General features: G+C 38.8%; 1 protein-coding gene across 1 annotated transcript in view; it reads left to right on the forward strand.

Moving 5' to 3' along the window:
* The window catches only part of GUCY1A2 (guanylate cyclase 1 soluble subunit alpha 2), a 163906-nt gene extending 145529 nt beyond the window's left edge, over positions 1–18377 (forward strand). The window contains exon 8 of the mRNA XM_082043437.1: positions 336–18377. Within this exon, the coding sequence (XP_081899563.1) occupies positions 336–543 (208 nt within the window). The 3' untranslated portion in view covers positions 544–18377. The remainder of the gene's footprint in view (positions 1–335) is intronic.
* Positions 18378–19416: the final 1039 nt, after the last annotated feature.

The following is a 19416-nucleotide window of genomic DNA, read 5'->3' on the forward strand; positions in this document are numbered from 1 at the left end:
CCGAGTGATATGTAGTGGATAATGACCATTATGAATTTGATTCCCTTTCTGGTACGTGATTTTCTGAATATTGACACTGGTTTTCAGAGAATGTGTTTATTTAGGCCGTTGTTTCAGCTGATCTCTGTCAACAGAGTTCCTTGAAGCTGGTGATACTAAATTGATATATATCAGCTAAAGATCCTCACTTGAAATTTTTTTAGATGTTACATAATGTTTTTAACTCATTTTTTTATTTGGGACCACATTGGATATATCTCTTGCAAAGAGGTATTTCTGGACTGTGTTGTACAGTTTTTTATATGCCTCTGGTGTTTGTTTTGTTTTGTTTCCAGGCTTTTGAAAAAGGAAGAAAACTTTATTTTTATCCCTCGTTCCCGTGAAGAGCTTCCAGAAAACTTTCCAAAGGAAATTCCTGGGATTTGTTACTTCCTCGAGGTCAGAAGTGGTCAGAAGCCGCCAAAATCCTCCGTCACATCTGCCAGAGTGAGAAAGGTTTCTTACAACATTGGCACCATGTTCCTCCGGGAGACCAGCCTATGAGGCCTGCTGCAGATTAAAGACTTGTCAAAAAAGCACAAACCCAGAACTGGGTCATGACAGGGGAGTTGGAGGTTCTTTCTATTTCACTGCCTTGTTCTGAACAAGCAGTAAAAGCTCCATGTAATGTCAGGCAATAATCTTTTCAAAAGGTGGGTGACTGCTGTCAGTGAACAAAGTGAAGGTAAGGAAAACAAAAATTAAACAATGTACTTCCACTTCCAGAGGAATTTATTTCAAAAACTTCAGTCTGGCCCCTCTATGACAAACAAAACCAAACAGAAACCCCAGCTTTCAAATTAGAGGTTGGTTTTGTTTTGTGCAGAAAGGATGATGGTTCTCTGTAGATTTGCACCAGCTAAGCAGAATTGAGAGTCAGTTCTGATTATGCATTCCTACATTTAATGTGTTCTTCAGTAAGGCAATGATGTTTTTTAACTTTATGAACAAACATTTCATACATATACTGTAGACCTGTTGTAACCTTCGTGGCAGGAGGAACTGTAATTCAATACAAATATTGTAGGAATTTTACCTATTTTTATACATACTTCACTTTCTGGATAATTACATTCCACATACAGTAAGCTGAGTGAGCTTAGCTTTTCAGAAGAAGCTACTCTATATTTCATACATTATACCTATCAATCTTTATTGTTATACAAGTGGCAAGAAGTCATTTTTTGACTTTTTTGGCACTATAAATATTGATATTTTACAGTAAAAAACACTTTGGTAAATCTCTTTACCTGATGTTTCTGCTAAGGCTTTAGATAAGCATTGTCTTGCTTATATAAAATAATGTTCAGTATTTGTCTTACAGTGCTGTATGTCCAGTCCTTCCAGGACAATGCAAATGAAGTGTAGAAGATCAGTGTACTGACAAACAAAAAAATTCTGTTCTGTGGGCCCTATTTCCCACTAAATTATCAGCCAAACTGATTTTGGGGAGAAGTCTTGGACTTTTAAAAATAATTTGGTCTTGGAAAAACTTATTCTGAGGAATTCCAGCAGACACTGGAAGATCTCTGGATACTGGTTTTCCACATTTTTTTAACAGGACTTGTGCTTCTACTCCAGTTTCGTTATTGGAAATCCCATCTGTTTTTAATGATGCTCACCTGGAAATGTCCTCTATTGCTTGATTGGCTGAAAGGTCCCTGCTTTATCTAATGCAGACCAAAAACACACTGAAAAGAGGAAGGCAATACTTTCCCAGATTTAATGCAAACAGCAGTTCAAGGTTTAAATAAGTCCCTGTCGTTTTTTTTTAGAAAAGGCTAATTCTTTGCTGTTGAAAATGAGTATAGCTTTATTGTCTTCAATGAATCCAACTAGAACAAGATGTGGATCTGTCCCTGAACAGGCACATTTTCAGGCATTTTTTATTTCTCAGGTTCTTCTGTTCAAAGATGTGGCAGTCAGTGTTCCTCTGCAGGTGAACTTCCTTTAGCATTGTACTGAAGTGGGCTGATGTTGTTCTGCTCTTGCAGATCACAAGTTAACACTTGTGCAGTGACCCCAAAGTGACTTAGCTTTATGTGGGCCGGGTCAAAGCTCACTGAAATTAAAGACAGGACTCTGAACAGCACTAGAAGGTATGAGAAACTCCGCATTTCCGTAATTGAGACCAGAAATTAGGGTTTAATTATGGATTTAGTAATCATAATTGAGGCACCTTTTGAAAATAAGTAAATAACTTCTGCCATGTGTCCAAATTATCCAGTTAGATGTTTCTGTGGAGGGAATGGCAGTGCTGTATTTCTCCTCTTTGGCCAGTAGCCCATGTTAGAGTGGGAACGAGTCAGCGTGGCACTGCTAGCCTGTGCCGAACATGTTTCGGGCTTCCTTTCCACAAAGCTTTTTTGGATGAGAAAGGACTATCTTGAACCTATACCAACTTCAGCAGGCAGAGGACATCTGAACTTACAGAGGTGTGTTGTGGTTCCCCCAAAGAGGGAAGATGCATGGGAATTGGCCCAGAAACTTACTTAAGTGGAATTTTCCTTGCTTTCTAGAGAAACACTGGTGTTAAAGGTTTATTCTGTTGATATTACGGCATCCTTGGGATTGGAGAAGTTAGTCTTTTATCTACCTTGATAAAGAAGCTCTCCAGCTCTACTGCCTATCTGGAAAATGACTTAACAAAAAAGCTTTAGGTTGCAGAATTTCTATCCAAATCACAGATCTGAGAATTTCCTGCATAGGATGACAAATTTTATCCTATAGCCATTAGTTTGTCCATATACAGGATGTAGCATGCATTTTTTTCCTGGGAACATCAGTAAGACATGCAAGAATTGTAAATGGAGCAAAGTTCATGTTTCACCACTCAAGAGGAATACCACTTCCTAACTAATAAAGCTGTGGTATTGATGTCATTACTTAGTTCCTCAGAGTGAAAATTTTCCAAATAGCTATAAATAGATTGAGACTTCATTCTGGCTTCACTGACACATCCTCATTGTTCAGAGAGTACCAGTCTCTCTGGCCAAACTCTTTTTCTCTTCTCACCAGCCATAGTCCTTTGTGAAGAGAACAAACATAGAAGTTCAAACCAAACACTTATAGCTCAATAACCTGCCTCTCACAATTGCCAATAGGAAATGTCTAGGTTAATTCTGTGGCTGATCTTGGTAGAAATATGGAAACATTTTAATGAGAAATGATGGATAATTTCTAATTGGAGAAGCAATCTAAAAAATGTCGTGATGCCATCCTCATCCTCTCAAGTGACTGTTTATTCTATAAGGAAATTTATAATCACAGAACTCAGTGCAAAATCTGAAAGTCAGTGTCAGCATCACCATGGAGACAATGACAGTGTTTGCAAATAAATCATCTAGCTCCCCAAATTAGTGTAGATTTACTGTATAAGAATATACACTCTCTGTTTTTTATAAGCTTGTTTAAAGGTAATGTGTCCAGAACTTCAGTGCTGATACTAAGTATTGTGTTATTTGTTTCTGTGTTATGACAAGGGAAGTTAATAAAAAAATGTGGGCTCTCTAGGGACATTTTTCTATCAGTGTGAAAAAAGTGTAAAACAAATTCTCAGCACTTTTTAACTTAGTAGTTGCATCTGCTGCCTTTAGTATTAGGTGGCAAGTTTATTTTGTTAGATGCCTTTATGAAGTGTAATGAAATTTATTGTCAAGGTTGATGCTATGAAGTCAATTACATGGTAGTCAGACTCAACATTTCTTCAACAACACTTACTTTTAGTGACAGGGAAAACTGTCATTTGCCTGGCATTGTCTTCATAAATAAAAAGGTTCTCATAGTTTTCATACCTTGGACTGATGAATTAGAGAGGTTAGAGGTGCTGAAATGGATCCAGAAATCACATACTGTAGTTTGAATTTTTTTCTGTTATTTTCCTACCTATCAAACAGATGATCTTTTGTTCCTCTGATCAGGAATTCACACACTAGTGTTTCTTCACATAGCTGCAAGTGGCAACATCTGCTGTCTTGGGTTTCTGTATGAAACAAATTCACTCTCTTTGAAGACAGAGGAAGGAGATTCACTGCATATTGCCTGTACATGGCAAAGGAAGGACGATGTGAGGACCCCAGCTGGGGTCATCAGTCTGTTTGCTGCAAACTTGTTCTGTGCAGCTTCCCTCTGCTCCAGGCTCAGAGGGACCAGAGACCATCGACTGACCACAGAGGCAGACCCAGTGCCCAACTTCTTGTACAGAAGTCATGAAGTTTAAGTAAACAGAGGCAACAGTCATTCCTCCAGAGTACTTTTTACAGATCTTGTGCCAAACTTTTTCATCTGCTTGAAGTTCCCCATCACACAGTCTCTTCTGTGATGCAGTGTGCAGAGGTCAGGAACTCAGAGTAAGAAGGAAATAGTGATGGAGGTGGTAGACTGGTAAATAAATTTTGTTCTACATCACTCTGGTAATATCTGCCATTCAAAGACAAAAGCCACTGCACAGGGGAATTGCTGCGAAGCCAAGACTCTCAAAGTGTGGTTTTCTCGCAGGATCTCACGGAATACTTCTTTTTCAACTCCAGAGAGCCAATAGTCATTAACTGTGGTTGTGGTTTTGGCTTCACTTCTCATTCCCACATCCAGTTTCAGATCTGAGTCTGTTTCAAAAGGCACTTCGGAGCCTGGAAACATGCCTCTGCAAACAGAAAACCAAAGCTTTTAAAACCTTGGAAATCTTCTATGGGAATTGCCTGTTCTGAAGCAGAAACCCTTGCAGTTGAGTCATTAAAAGGTCCTACTGCAGTTCACATGTGTGCATATGCCATTTCACAGTGCTATCTCCTCCTGTGCTTACAGCATTCCCTGCCAAGCCCAGCAGAGGTATCAGGTGTATAACCACCTTTTCTCTGTTTTCCATTAACATCTTTCATTTTTTTTCTGTATAAAGCAAGCAGTGCAGAACCGTGACATGTTGCATGCATTTAAAAGTATCATAGCACTGCACTGGGGCTTAAACTCTCCTAACCAATTTCACATTCTATATTTCTTCCTCTGAATAGATCCTTCTCCCAGATCATTTAAAAATGGGGGAAAAAAATACCACCCAAAAATGCTGTGTTGAATTGCAAATGAGTATGGAACTTGCATGAGGTGTTAGGGGAAGCTGAAGTGCTGGACAGCCTTCAGGTTCGTCAGCTGCCACAAACTGTCCACACGTACATGCTTCCTGCAAACTGTCCTGCCAAGACGTCTGTAATCCAACAGCAGCACTGCAAATTTATGGCATTTTGTGGGTTTTCCTCTTCCAGTCTCAGGCCACTGCATCACCTCTGCTGAGTGCTCAGAGCTCACTGAGTAGAGCTAATTCCCTGTCTTAGATATAGTCTGAGAGCCTCTGGCTTTGCTTTTGGGTTCTGGTGATCTTTTGCAAAATTATACATGTGAAATATTGGAAATAGCCACATGCTTAAGTTGTCAACAAAACAAGAAGCGTAAAAAAGCTTGTCAAATTCAGAAACGGTTCCCTTTCTTCAAGGTAGTACGTCATTCATAGGACTTTACTGGGATGAAGGGAAGATGCTGAGTGTGCAGGAGCATGGACAGGCAGGAGCTGATCAGCTCCTGCTGCTGCTCATGGCTCCATCACTTTGCACAATATTTCCTGCTCTTGGTCAGGCTTCCACTCTTCAAAACTTCTACTTTCCTTCCTTTAGCACCTAGTATGTGACACAGATGGCGAGTGATTCCTCTTATTGTTCTTATTAGGATCTGTTGTTGACATGGCTGCTTAAATCTAAAGAATAACTGGGATTAAAGGGCTGATCTTACTCTTCTTTGTAGCAGAGACAAAACTGTGACAGTGACATGGCAGGCACTCACATCCTGAGAGAGGGAGAAGACCGCAGTGCAAGTTGTCGAGTGAAGAAGTCAGTACATTAACAGTCCATGGCATGTTTTTAACTTTTCCAAGCACTAAATTTATCCATGCAGCTAGGAGTTACTCCTTAACAATGTCACTAATTTGCAATGCATGAGCTGCCTTACAACAAAAATCTGTAAACTGTTTAACCTCATACACATGACTGATCTTTTGTGACTTGGCTATTATTCATGCACGAAAGTAAGCAAAACAGTGAAACTGGGAATGTAACAATTCAGTCATCGGTGACAGATCATTCACCTCTGTAGATGCTTACTTGTTCTTGTGGCTTAGGAAAGTTGACCTCCAGTAATCTGTGGTCTGGGTTAGTATGGCTGTGTCACTATAGCAACTAAATGGCTTCTGGAAAACAGCATGAGGCATCTCAGTCTGCTTCCCTGTGGGCTGGGGTTCACATCAGAGAGGTCAATGCAGTAAGTGATGCAAAGTGATGCAGCATTAACAGAAGGATCAGTGGAGACAGATGTTAAACAGGCTGTTTGCTCCAGTGATTTTTAGTTTCCAAAGGCAGGGTGAGGCTGAACGTGTTTTATTTTGGATAAAAAGAGGAGAGACAGAATTTCAGAGAAAAAAGTATCTTCCCTCATTTGTAGCTATCAGAGAGGCAGTGGAGTTAAAGGGCATCAAGAGGGACATACTGGCTGCCCCGACTGCAGCAATGCTCACTTCTGCCTTCAGCTCCTGGCCCACTTCAGCTTTAGCATTCCAAGAATCAAGTTTCCTCTGAAGACTAGAGGACAAGTAAGTGCTTCAGGCACTTGCCCCCTCTGCTCTAAACACAGTGTGCGGCTGCCTAAATCCGTGAGCATGCTTAACTTTCTCAGTGACCACAGATGGCAAACTTAGACTCGACATCTATTTTTTAAGATGGCCAGGAAAAGTGAGATTGATCCCACTGAATTAAGCTCTTTCCAGTCCAAGTGCTGTGTCTTAAATCTTTTAGTCTGTGCTGCTTTATACAGTTTTGCATTAGCCAAAACAAATTGAATTAAATTAAGTGACAGAGGGATAGATAAGCATATTCCAGGGTAAATAAAGGTTTGATACGGTAGCCATAGTGACTGTCAAGAATAGGGGCTAATGCAGTTCAGGAAATCTCTTCCTTCTGTTGCCTGAACCCTTTACATATATCAGCACTGCCAGTCACAACTCGTGGATGTTGCTAGGACTGGGATTTAGAAAAGCTTTTGAGCTTCTAGCCCAATTATACAAAACTTCTGTGCCAACTTCACCTGAAGTATATGCCAGAATGCCTACATAAACTTTATTATCATATGGTAAAGATGGTAATAAAATATATAAATTCTAAAGAGCAGAGAGATGGTTGTCAGTTTATCATTAACATACATTTTATGTGCTTCTGTGAATTTGCAGGCCCGAAATTAACTTTGCATTATCAGAACGTCTCGCATTGAGCTCTTTCTTTGCTAGCAATACTCTATAATGACTGTTCTTGAAGCAATAAGTAAAGCTGTGCTAATCCTTCCTGTGTAGATTCTTGTACAACACCTATCATGTTAACAAACTACATTTTAGAAGAACATCAAATGACAGAATAACACCCTGTCTTGTATGGTTTCTTGATGATCCTTGTGGGTCCCTTCCAACTCAGGACATTCCATGATTCTATGAGGTGTGTTGCTGTAAGCATATGAATGCTCTGGTCCACAGTGGTGATGAGGCTCGTTACCCACCTTTATAATATTCTGAGGGATTCTAAGGGAGAAAGAACTGCCCATCCAGATCCATTCAATTTCCTCATCTACTGAGTAAGTGACAAGCTGACTCTAAGATTTACTTTCTCATTACATCTCTGTCAAGTCCCACATACATGCAGTGGTTATATGTGTAAGCATTCCTTTCCAGAAACTTCTCACAGGTCCTGCAAAATGTATAGATAAGAAGCAACAGAGACAAAGCTTCTGAAGAAACTGAAGTATGTGTGTAGGAAAGAGCTACTGTGTGTAGATGTGCTGCTGATTCTCAGCTTGCTTGCATTTGGAAGCTGGATGACCCAGAGAGTATTCTGGGTATGATGCAAAATAGAAGGTAGTGCTGTATGTAATATCATGAACTCTCAAGGCAATAGAATGAGTTTTAGAATCCATAATCCTTAGGATTTTAGTGGAATTTCATGAGAAGTACACTATTTTAAGAGGAGGGAAAGTTGCTTTGTATTTAATAAGAGTTGAATCTGTTATTGCAGAGAGAAATTGTGGGAGGAAAGAAAGTCTAAAAATTCTAAATGCAAAATGCAAAGAAGAATGTCCCTGCATCATTTGAATTTTCTGGAGGTAGGACTCAGAATTCCTCTATGAGTTAAGGGAGACCTTATCGCTGTCTATAAATACCTGAGAGGAGGGTGTGGCATGGAGGGTGTTGGTCTCTTCTCCCAAGTAAGAAGAGATAGGACAAGAGGAAATGGCCTCAGGTTGCACCAAGGGAGGTTTAGGTTGGATGTAAGGAAAAAATTCTTCACAGAGAGGGTTGTGAAGCTCTGGAACAGGCTGCCCAGGGAAGTGGTGGAGTCACCATCCCTGAAAGTGTTTAAAAGGTGTATAGACATGGCGCTTAGGGACATGGTTTAGTGCTAGAGTTAGGTTATGGTTGGACTCAATGATCTTGAGGGTCTCTTCCAACTGAAACGGTTCTGTGATTCTATGATTCAACCAACAGTTGTTTACAGTTAAATTCAAAGAGAGACGTATTTCACCAAGCACCTTCTGCAAAAACACCAAGGTGATCATGTTAGGTAAGGCCTGGATTTAACTGAGTTCATTTAGGGTGTATTAAGAGATCCAGTGCACCCCAATGCAAGGCTTTAAATGCACTTCCTAAGGTGTCAGCATTGTGCCTTTTAATGAAGTCTAAAGGAAGCCCAGTCTAGTCAAAATTCCCATCTCAATACATGGCATTTAGATTGCGTCTCTAGAAAATTAGCAGTTTAAATTGAATGTCTTTGATGCTGGAATATTGCTTATTATCCTTATGTCCCATTCTGCCCAAGTTACACTGTGACCCATTATGCTCTAGGGCACCAATGAGTTTGGCAATTGCTGTAAGACTGAGTGAAATTCAGCTAACCTAAATTTACGTATTTAAATATTATGTCTTGTCTGAGCTAGTAAAGTCAGCTCCCTCTGCAGTCAGTGCAGATGCCTTGGCACCTCAAAGGATGATCATTCCCGGTTAAAGTGTTTAGGGTGAGATAAATCACTGCCTCTCTCCCCCATGACTACAGCGCAGAGGTGGAGGACTAGTTCAGATCAGCTGCCATGCTGTAGGCGACATGAATTCCACTGCTGATAACAATGAGAGGATGTAATAGGACATAACAGCAATACACATGGAGAGAAACACATCAGGCTGCAACCAGAGATTCAAAGGGTTTTGGTGGTAAAATCAATAATATTTAATATTTGGGAGGTCTGGCTAAGAGATTTATCCTAACTAAAAGAATATTCCTTTCGACTAGAAGTGAACAGTCTGTGATTATTTCCAACTCCCTACTTCTGAGCTAAGACAGTACTGGTATGCCACTCCTACAGGCTTCACCAAGAGCCATCACCTTATTTACTGCTTGATTCCTTCTGTGACAGTCAGCACAGTCCTACTTAAGGAGTCCATCCCTCCTAGGGATGAATACCTGTTTTTTTTAACATTGAAATGACTGATTTTCCTCACCTTTCTTTTTTTTCTGAAACAGTATATAGGTCCATCTCTGCAATCACTTGGGAAAGAACAGGGGAGCCAAGAGGGAAGTGCTGGCCAAATCTTCTCCCACTACAATCATAGTTACTGAAGCTTTTGTCTGACCCATGCTAAATTGTACTTGTATTATTATGCACTTGGAGCACCCAGATTCTTTGACAGGGTCTTGGGTCAGGCTGAGAACTAGAGGTAAGTGGGAAGGACCAGGGCTGCCACTCTGCTATACTGCTCCCATACTTCCCTCTTCCATTTGCAATTGCCATTCTGACCCTTAGACATCTGTGGCGATTTCCACTGCAGTTCTGGTTAGGGGGGGCCATGGGAAAGTCCTTCTTGGGAAGAAGCAATCATACACAGCCCTCCACACTGCGAACTGCTGCCCTCTCTAGAGAAAAAGAATTAGAAATAGCATTGTCCTCAAGAGCTGAGAAAACTTGCAGATTTTCCATGTACAGTAAACAGTTTCTATAATTAACAGGAAAACAAAACAGAGAGGCGAAGTTGTGCAGCGGAGGCGTCTCGTCTCATACACACTGCTGTGATAATGAAATCCAAACCCTGAGGAATTGCAGGCACATTATGCTCACTTGCTTTAAAGGTCAGCTAAGAAGCTAATTTCTCAAATGGGCTCATAGCTCTGAGACAATGTAACACTAGTAGTTTCTTCCAACAAACTGCAGTTGTCACAGAAACTGGATTAGTAGCTCATGGAGCTAAAAATACATATTGTGTGCTTGCCAGAGAAGGATGAATTCAGTAGCAGAGGTGAACACATATCAAAATATCATAACATCTGGAGAAAATGCTCAACTCAAAGCAAGTCACCCATAAAATTACATCAAAAATAATCTGCATCACTAACAGGAATGACAGGGTTTAGTCTTGATTCTGTTTTATTTACCTTCCAGATGAGCTTGCAGTTGCTGCTTTATCAACTGAATCAGTTTGGCCACAGTCCTTTCAAAGTCACGTACCTCAAGTTAGGCAGTGAAAGTCATTATGCTAAATTAAAAAGAAGGGTCTTTGGCTTAACATTTTTATCTTCGGGGTGTGTGTGGGGGCGTGTGTGCAGATAATTTATCACTAAACTTACTCAACTGAAAAATAAAACTAAACTCCCAAAGCCCAAATCTAATACAAGAGCTACAGTGAAAGCAACTTTCCAAACCTCAGCATCTTTACTAAAAGGTGGATAATTATTTTTCCTTATATCTTACATTTGCATTTTAAAGAATTCTCTTTTATGCTGCAGTTTTTCGAAGTTGTATTGCTACTTACTTGGATGTAAAAAAATATATCCAAATACTTTTTTATTCTTTTTCAGTTATTTATTTTCCATAGCAGAGCAATTCTACCATACTGTGTATGACCTTGAAGGAACAGCAGTCCACTGCAGATAGGGAGCCTCAGGCTATCTGGTCAAGGTGAAAAGTTCTACACGGTACAGGTTGAGTCTCAGCTGAAGGCAAGGCTGGCAGTAGTAGCATACAGTTTGTACTATGGCTTAAGTAATTATTTTTACTTTTATATTCAGAAGCAGACCTATATGTAGCTCAGGAATAATCTTCACCACTTTCTTTATAAATTGTTTCTGTAGTATGTGTATTTTCTGCACATCTTTTATAAAATCTTGCATTTCAGATCTGAGGCATTAACAAGTGTAGGGTCTAGATAATATGATGGAATCAGATCACTGTGAAAAATATTTGAGAAGTATTTATGCTTATAGTCTTCTAGGTATCTTATAAGCTAGAGTCCTTTTTGCAGATTCTGTTCTTGTAGAAGTCTTTGATCATCATTCTAAGAGAGGTCAGGAGTAATCTTGCTTTTGGGATTTAATTAGAATCAATATCATTTATCTAGCATTCACTGTGTACCATTATTGCTGCAATGTTAAGGTTCAGTTGTGAAATAGAAATGTCAGGATAAGCAGCACAGGCAATTATCTGCATTGCACATCCTACACATTATGCACACATTTCGCGGTGTACTTTGTATTTGATAGAACATAATATGACTGGTTAAATATGTAGAAAAATAGTTAGGAATAAAAACACACAAAATATGTGGACACTGCTGTGTCTGATAGCTATCTTGAGATATTATGGCTATATTATCACCTACTCTTTGGATTGCTCTGAAGCAAATCATGCTTCTTTGGCATCCATCCTTGCTTTTGTGAGAGGCATGGTCATCATCATCCTTTTTGTTGTTAAAACTCAGTTACATTAGAGCCCAGAGATTAATAACACAGGAATTTTTCAGTCGAGTATCGTAAAAGATACTACTGTGGTTTGGGTTTTTTTTCTTAATATGGTGGGCTTCACTGCTAGGGCTGACTCTACATCCCTTCTTGATTTGACTTTCACCTTTCCTAGCTTATTAAAATTCTGCAGTTCCTCTTCACAGGATTCCATAGTGTTTTGAAGAGGCTGTGTGTAGTCTGGTTGTGCAGTCCACTGGTGCAGCACACCAGTGTTAATCTGTTTCAGACCACTGTCCTGCAGAGTCCTATCAGTGTTTCACAGCTACAAGTAATCCCCTTACTCTTCTTGCCACTTTCCTCTGTGCCTATGGCCAACTATAGAGAAGGAACTGAATGCTACTAAGATTCTTCTGGTGGTTTATGTTTGATTCAGTGAGATAAATTCATTATTAGGATAAACTTTTGCAAAACAACCTAGTGTTATTGGCATGAACTTGACAGCCTGAGTCCATCAAGTCATAGTTCAGTCTCTTCCCAAAGCCTTTGAGAACAAATTGAACTTTGCAGGCAATATCTCGCCTAGAAGAACTGATAAGAATTTTCCAGTTATCTGTCACTGTGATCCTAACTCTCCCATGTGATGGAAAACACATGAAATTCATGAAACAATGAATGGAAAATCTCATACTTCTGATACTTGTTTAAGCCTTTCTTCCGGAGCCTGCTGAAATGTGAAACTGGTGATTTAACTGGCAGTTCATTCAGGATCATCTTCGTTTCCTCTACAGATAACCCTAGAGGATAACTAATCTTTGATTACTTAGGGCTGTATCTTTCAGCTTTTCCCTTTTATTTCAATGTTGCCAAAGTAAAATCTGAGGGCTAATTCCTGTCTAAGATAGTAATAAACAGCTCCAATAATAGACATACGTGAAGGTCCATTGTAGGTATGTGTAAAAAACTCGGATTGTAGGAAGATGGATGCTCACCTGAGTTCATGACGCTCAGTTTTAGGAGTGGGAATTTTTAGTAAGAGTTATGAGCCACATATTGGTGATCTGTCATTTAATGAGAGCAGAACAAAGAGGAGCAGTACAGTGCAGTTTCAATATCAGCTTTATGAATGCTGAGAATTGCTGCTTGTCTTGTTTCAAATTTCTCTGTTTTGCAATAAAAATTGTGTTTTGGATAAAAATATTTGGTACTTTTTAAGTGTGAAGACTAACCACCTCAAAGTCTGCACTCCTGTGGAAATGGACCAGTCTCCCCTGGGTGAAAGGCTTTTTTTGTAATTCTTTAGTATTTTTTTAGTGTGTTCTATAAAGCTTCTTTGAAGAGACTTGGATTTCAATTGTTCAAGCATTGTGCATTAAGCAACAAGATTACAAGCTTGCATTATCAATAAATGATGCTTAGCATTAAAATAATATTGGCTGTCACTAAGTAATACTAGAGCTCTATCGAGGTTTAGAGCACTGTGATGTTTGTGAATTGAAGCTGTTTGTGTAAAATTTCTTACAGATATGAGGATAATCTAACTAATCCATTTTAGTAATATGCAGAGGAGTTAAGGTAGTGTCCCTAGACATTTCTGTCAACATAATGGTTAAGGAATTATAGTACTATGTAAATATGAACATTATTTTAAAACATCAGCCTGCAATCTACTGGGAAGGGATGTGGCAGGTTAGAATTTCGCTGTGAGCCAGCACGGACAGAAAAGCTCAGCAGAGCATGTAAGCCAAGGTCTTCCCACACTGAAACCATGGGAGTAATTGCAAAATTGAGTCTAGTTACTTGTCCTAGCTGTTCAGCAAAGGAATCCACTTGCCAACAGAAGCAGAGCCCATACAAACTATCACATGCTGCATTTTGTTTTTTTTATTGGGATTCATTTGGCAGTCTGAGTGATCTGGAAGTTATAGTAAGTACCTCTGGTTGAAAATTACTATTTCAGTTATGATTGCTTCCCCAAGCCAACTGAATTTATTACTAACCAAAGACTTATCTACTTGAAAACAAAACAGTGAAGTTTGGTTCTGTCATTTATGTCTTTGACTGCGAGCAGCTGAAGTGCATAATGTATGTACTAGCGAGGCCTGTGTTGCGTCAGTGAGCAAGAGTTATTCAAGGTTGCAGCACCAGTACAACACATCAGAATTCAGTATTTATCCCTCTATGGGAACGTGAGTCTATGTAACATATTGGTGTGCCATATGTATAGGCCATTGGAAAATTGTGTGTGCAGTGAACTACAAATGGTCTTAAAAGCTTTAACATTTGTACTGCTCTTCCTATAACAGAATGTGTATCTTGATAGCTGTGACCTATGAGCTTATGAAGAAAAAAAAAATGTAAACTAAAGTTTCTTCTTCTTGTTTCAAAATCACTGTTTTGTGAGTTACTGTGTACACAGACCTCCATACAGTGAGGGGTCTTTTTCCATGTGTTGCTGAGAAATGGGAAAGCAGATGCTGCCTGTAAATCTTGCAGGCTAGAGAGATCAGCAAATGCCTTTCCTGAATCTCCTTCTGATAAGCTGTTTCTTTTTTTCTAGCAAATGCAAACAGTGCCAATAGCCTGAGCCTTCTTTAGAAGAAACAAATTGTTTGTTCAACAGCCTTGTTCTGTTCAGCTTCTATTGATACTTCTTAATTTTCTGCTTCCTTTTGAGTAGGCTTTGGTGATATGTTTCTTGAAAAGTGTAACTGAGGGCAAACAGTTTGCCTTTTTTGCCCTTCCTTGTTCCAAAGCCACTGAAGGCCTCAAACAAGAAGAAGAAACTTTACAAAACTCAGGCAGGCATGTTGTTAAGAGATAGCAGGAGGATAAAACAGCCTTCTAAGAGTACTCCAAATTACCTTTTAATGGCGTGCCTGCACTGTGTTGTGACTTCACATCTTGCTTTTGTACTGTGGTTTGCTATAATGGTGTTTGTTACAATGAGGTCCTTTTAGTTTGTCCTGAAAAATTTTACTTGTTTGTCGCCATATAAGAAACATAAGGTACACTCTATAAGAAAAGCAATATACAATATACTATACATCTATTTCAATGCCTCTAGTTTTAGGCTAGTACTCATATAAATGTTTATACTCAAAATACAAGTTTTATTGTTCTTCACAGGGCCAAGCAAAGCAGTTTTGCCTTGTCTAAATACTAACAGTTGTCTAAATACTAACAGTAACACTTATATTCAACAAATACTCTTTTCTCATGCTTCTGTTTAACTTGTGGTGGGCTCCATCCTAATCTGACTCCACATTAATGCATTTGAAAGGGAAAAGTAATGAGCTGTTTTAGTGAATGACCTTTGCACAGAACCTGATTCATAAAGATAACTAGATCCAAAATCTCATTTATGAGTTACTAGCAATCAGCAAAACAACAAAAAACCCCTTTGAAGTTCAGGTGTATAAGTTCTAAAGATCTTGCATTGCTTACTCAGTTTTGCAGTTTCTTGAGTCATTATAACAGACATGTTTGATTAAGCCTTTGCCATGAACACTGGCACCAGCCTTCATCAAGGATTGTTCTAATTTCTGCTTCCTATTTTATCTGGAAGGAATTATCTGGATTAAAAAAAAAAAAAAAGTCATATAGGTTTCCTTCAAGTCACTTCTCACCTTATTTGACCCAGTTATTTGGTGGGTAGCTCACATTAATTATTTTATTGTCATATTAGTAACACAATATACAGAAAAAGGTTTCTCTAGGGAAACTCCACGGAATAACATTTTGTTCCTAATTGTGAACAGGATACCTCTTTTACATATTTTAGAGCTAAGTCACTGAAGAGGTGATCAAAGAAAACAGAATATTAAGACAAATCCTGAAATTTTACACACAGGAAATGTGTGTACTTAGTTAAAAAAATGGTACGGTAGGGAAGTTAGTAAGTTATTTTTTTCTCATTAAAATGTGCTGATACACATAACAATTGCTCAAAAACATTTGTTTCTTCCCCCACACTCTCATTTGAAGTCAACAGAGCTTAAAATAAAAACTAAACAAAAAAGTTAATGTTGTAAAAAGGTATGTAATTCATTGGGTTTCATTGACAGAACTTGGTTTCCTAAGCACTGCAATAACATGATAAGAAAAGTGCCAGCTCAGTCATAGTGTCAGGTGTACAAGATGCCATCCACAGTCTATTTATTATTATTCTCTCCCCCTTTAAAGTGGCAAAAAAAAAAAAGTTTAAGTTGGTGTCTTTGCATTAGTTGAGTTCTCAGTTGTCAAGACTGCATCAAATAGTATGTTGCAAACTTGCCTTCCCATGCTACCACATGAAAGAGTAGCTGCTTCACTGCTTTTGTGATGGCTTTTTCTGTCTGTCTGGAATATTCTTTATGCCTCTTCAACCGTGTCTATACCTCCGTTTGGACCACCCAATGTCTGGAAATCCTGGATAAAAGGCCACACTTAATATGTTGCAGAACAATTCTATATCCCAGGTGAGAAGAGTTTTGTATGGATACGTCAGGTTTACTGCTATGGGCAGACCAACTTTGAAAGTGCACTGGACTCACCTCACTCCGTAGAGGTGATGTGCAGAGGCACAACACATGCTGGTATTTTGCTCAGGTAGTGCAGACACATGGTCATGCATTGCAGTCTGGCAAAAACAGTAAGGAAAAACATGGAAGTTGCAGCACTTGGAATTTCAGATGTTGGCAGGAGGACATGATTGGCACTATCTACTCCGCTATTTCATGAAATCTCTCTGGAACAATAAGAAAAGAAGAAGAAAAAAAAAAAAAGAGAAGTGAGGGGGATTGTGAGGTTGAACTCATTTGTCAACTTCATGTTCTCTTAAACCTTCTCCTTTGCCATTGCCACACGTGGAGCTAACACCATTCAAATACAGTGGTCAGCACTGGTCATCCTTCTCCTATGAGTCCTATCCGAGTTTCCATAGGTAAATTTTGTACTGAGTAGCTATAATACTGCCATGGGGCAGGAGGTTACTGTCCTTTTTAATAACCATTGTTTAAAGATTCATTGCTGAAATGGTCAATACCCAAATGCCCTGCTGGGACTTGGCAGGTAGGGTTCACTTTCCAGTGAGGTTTTGTAGTAGGAACTTTGAATGTTATTGTAAATCAGGACTGATCTGTGGTGGTCCTAAGTCTTCACAAATAAAGCTGATTGTTACAGCACAGTCAAAACCTTTGTCTGTGCTGCCATGCCAGAAGCACGATGTTCTGAACAATTGCAGACTTCCTGCCTCCTGAAAACCCTTGTAAAGTGAAACCATATGACTCTTCCTATGGCTAATGGGAGTCTTTGTTTGGGCTAAAAGTCTGCAAAGAGCGTTGAAACCATATCCCACACTCCTTGCTGTACAAAACCATCAGTGGTCTGATTCTGCAAGTGTTATATTTGCTGGGTAATGCTCAGTCTGTAAACAGAACCGTAGTCTGGCACATCGATATGTAACACATTCCATGTAGGAACAAGACAGCACTTTCCCCTGACCTGCATTTGGGTTTAAAGCTTAGTTACATGGGCCATAGGCTGCAGTCCTGCGTGTGCTCAAGTCACCAGGTACCTTAAAGGACGTGGGGGCCTCATGCAGTTTGCTGTGGCCAGGGCTTCTGCAAACGTTGTGAGCAAGGCCGGCGGGACTGTGGCCATACCTCATCAGGTGGTTGTGGATGGGAGTCACACACCCCGTATCTAATGCAGCATTTTGGATATCTAAGGACTTATTTTTCCATACATGCTACACACATTCCTACATATTTTATGAATCAGGTCTGTGATCAATGTTTTGAATAATTTGTTTTCTGTGGTTTCATGGGGTTACTATCTCCTCAGTTTGCAATGTAAATAATATTGTACATCTGCTATTTTATGATACAAATGCCATGTGAATTGCTTATTTTTAAAATGTTATAGCTCTGTTATGGTTTATTTACAATGCCATCTTACAGTATTGTTTAATATACAATGTATCTGTATGGCATGAAGTAAACTGCTTATATTTTACAATGTCAAATATTTTATTTTTGTTTTCTAAAATAACTACGTTTCATCCTATGCAGTTTCTTAAATGTTTCTTAAGTGGCTCATTATGTCTGGAAATATTGCTTCCTCTCCAGTAGTGCAGGCACAAGAACCAGTATTCCTGATCAAAATCAGCAGATATATCATCTAGCTATTTCAGATTAGAAATATGTGTACAAATATGTAAGCATTTATAGTTAATCAGAACATCTACTGTATCTTCCTTGCTTTTCATGTAATGATACATTTTAATCATTTTGTACACTTTTTATTTGTAATTATTGTGAGTCATACACAGTGTAAATAACGTTTCATTATGCAAGATTTCTGGGTATTCAAGATTACAAAAAAGGTGAATTTGTATATGAAAATAAATTGACAGTAGATCGGAATGACATAAAATAAGGTTGTGATGACTATGTTCTATTTATACTATTCATTTCCAAATTGTCTGCCCTTTAATGTCCAACCAGTTATTTGCAGTATATTTACATCAATAAATCATGCAAAAGTCTATTGAAAGTCATGATGAATCATTGAATTTTTTTATTTTTCTCTTGACAGCTTATCTATGGATAGCAGAATTAAAATACACTAAAACACAATTCAATTGAAACAGTCCAAAAAGTAAATGACAATACTTGTGGAAAAGAACCTCTTTTCACTCCTAACTCTCACACCTCACTTTATAGTACAAGTCCAAATATATTGTTAAACAATAAACTAGTAAAATGTGTTACAACAAAATGATAGGTGCTTTAAATACACATTGTGTGTATCCCTTGATGTGTAAGCTTTGGTTTTCATGGACATTTCCATGTTGAAAACTTCCTAAATCCTTTCTTTTTTACTGAACTTTAGGAGTTTTGAGGCATAGCTGCTTAAGAAATTTAACAGATTGCTGAAAAGATAATGTCTGGTTTGGGTGATACTAGAACAGCTAATTTATTCCAGTTCAGTTCTCCATGCTGTGGAACAACAGAACAGAACCAGTTTTCAGTCCTGGAGAACCAAGTTTGAAAATACAATGAAATATCAACACTAGCTCATTGCTGTCAATACAAGAACAAAGGAAGCTGGCATGCTGTAACATCATCAGCCATCAGCCTTTCAAATGCTGTTGGTGTTGCCCATTTTTTCATTCCTTCTTCATCTTTTCTATAACCCCAACTGAGAATATGACTCATTCTGCTCTGCTGATTTTCACGGAAGACCATTAACTGGAATGGGTTGCAGTATTTTTCTGTGGAATGTGTTACTGGGAGAAAACAGAATCTCAAATAATTCAGAATTTTGACAGAGGAGTTTCATTCTGATATTTCTGTGCTGAATGTTCATGGCTTCTGTGTGGCTAAAGCTAAAGCTAAGGAAGGTCTAACCTGTCCTAAAATTTCAGGGATTTTTGCCCTTGCAACAACCAGCTTTAAGCCTGGTGAATATTTTCCAAGAAAGAGACTGATAACTTGCTTATGCCTGTCTTCAAAACTCTTCCAGAAAATTATTCTGGAATGATCAGATGGGAATTTTAATAACTCTTATGTGGGAGTCAGTTCTGATCTAC

The sequence above is a fragment of the Streptopelia decaocto genome, assembly GCF_964273445.1.
Source record: "Streptopelia decaocto genome assembly, chromosome: 1".
Taxonomy (NCBI): domain Eukaryota; kingdom Metazoa; phylum Chordata; class Aves; order Columbiformes; family Columbidae; genus Streptopelia; species Streptopelia decaocto.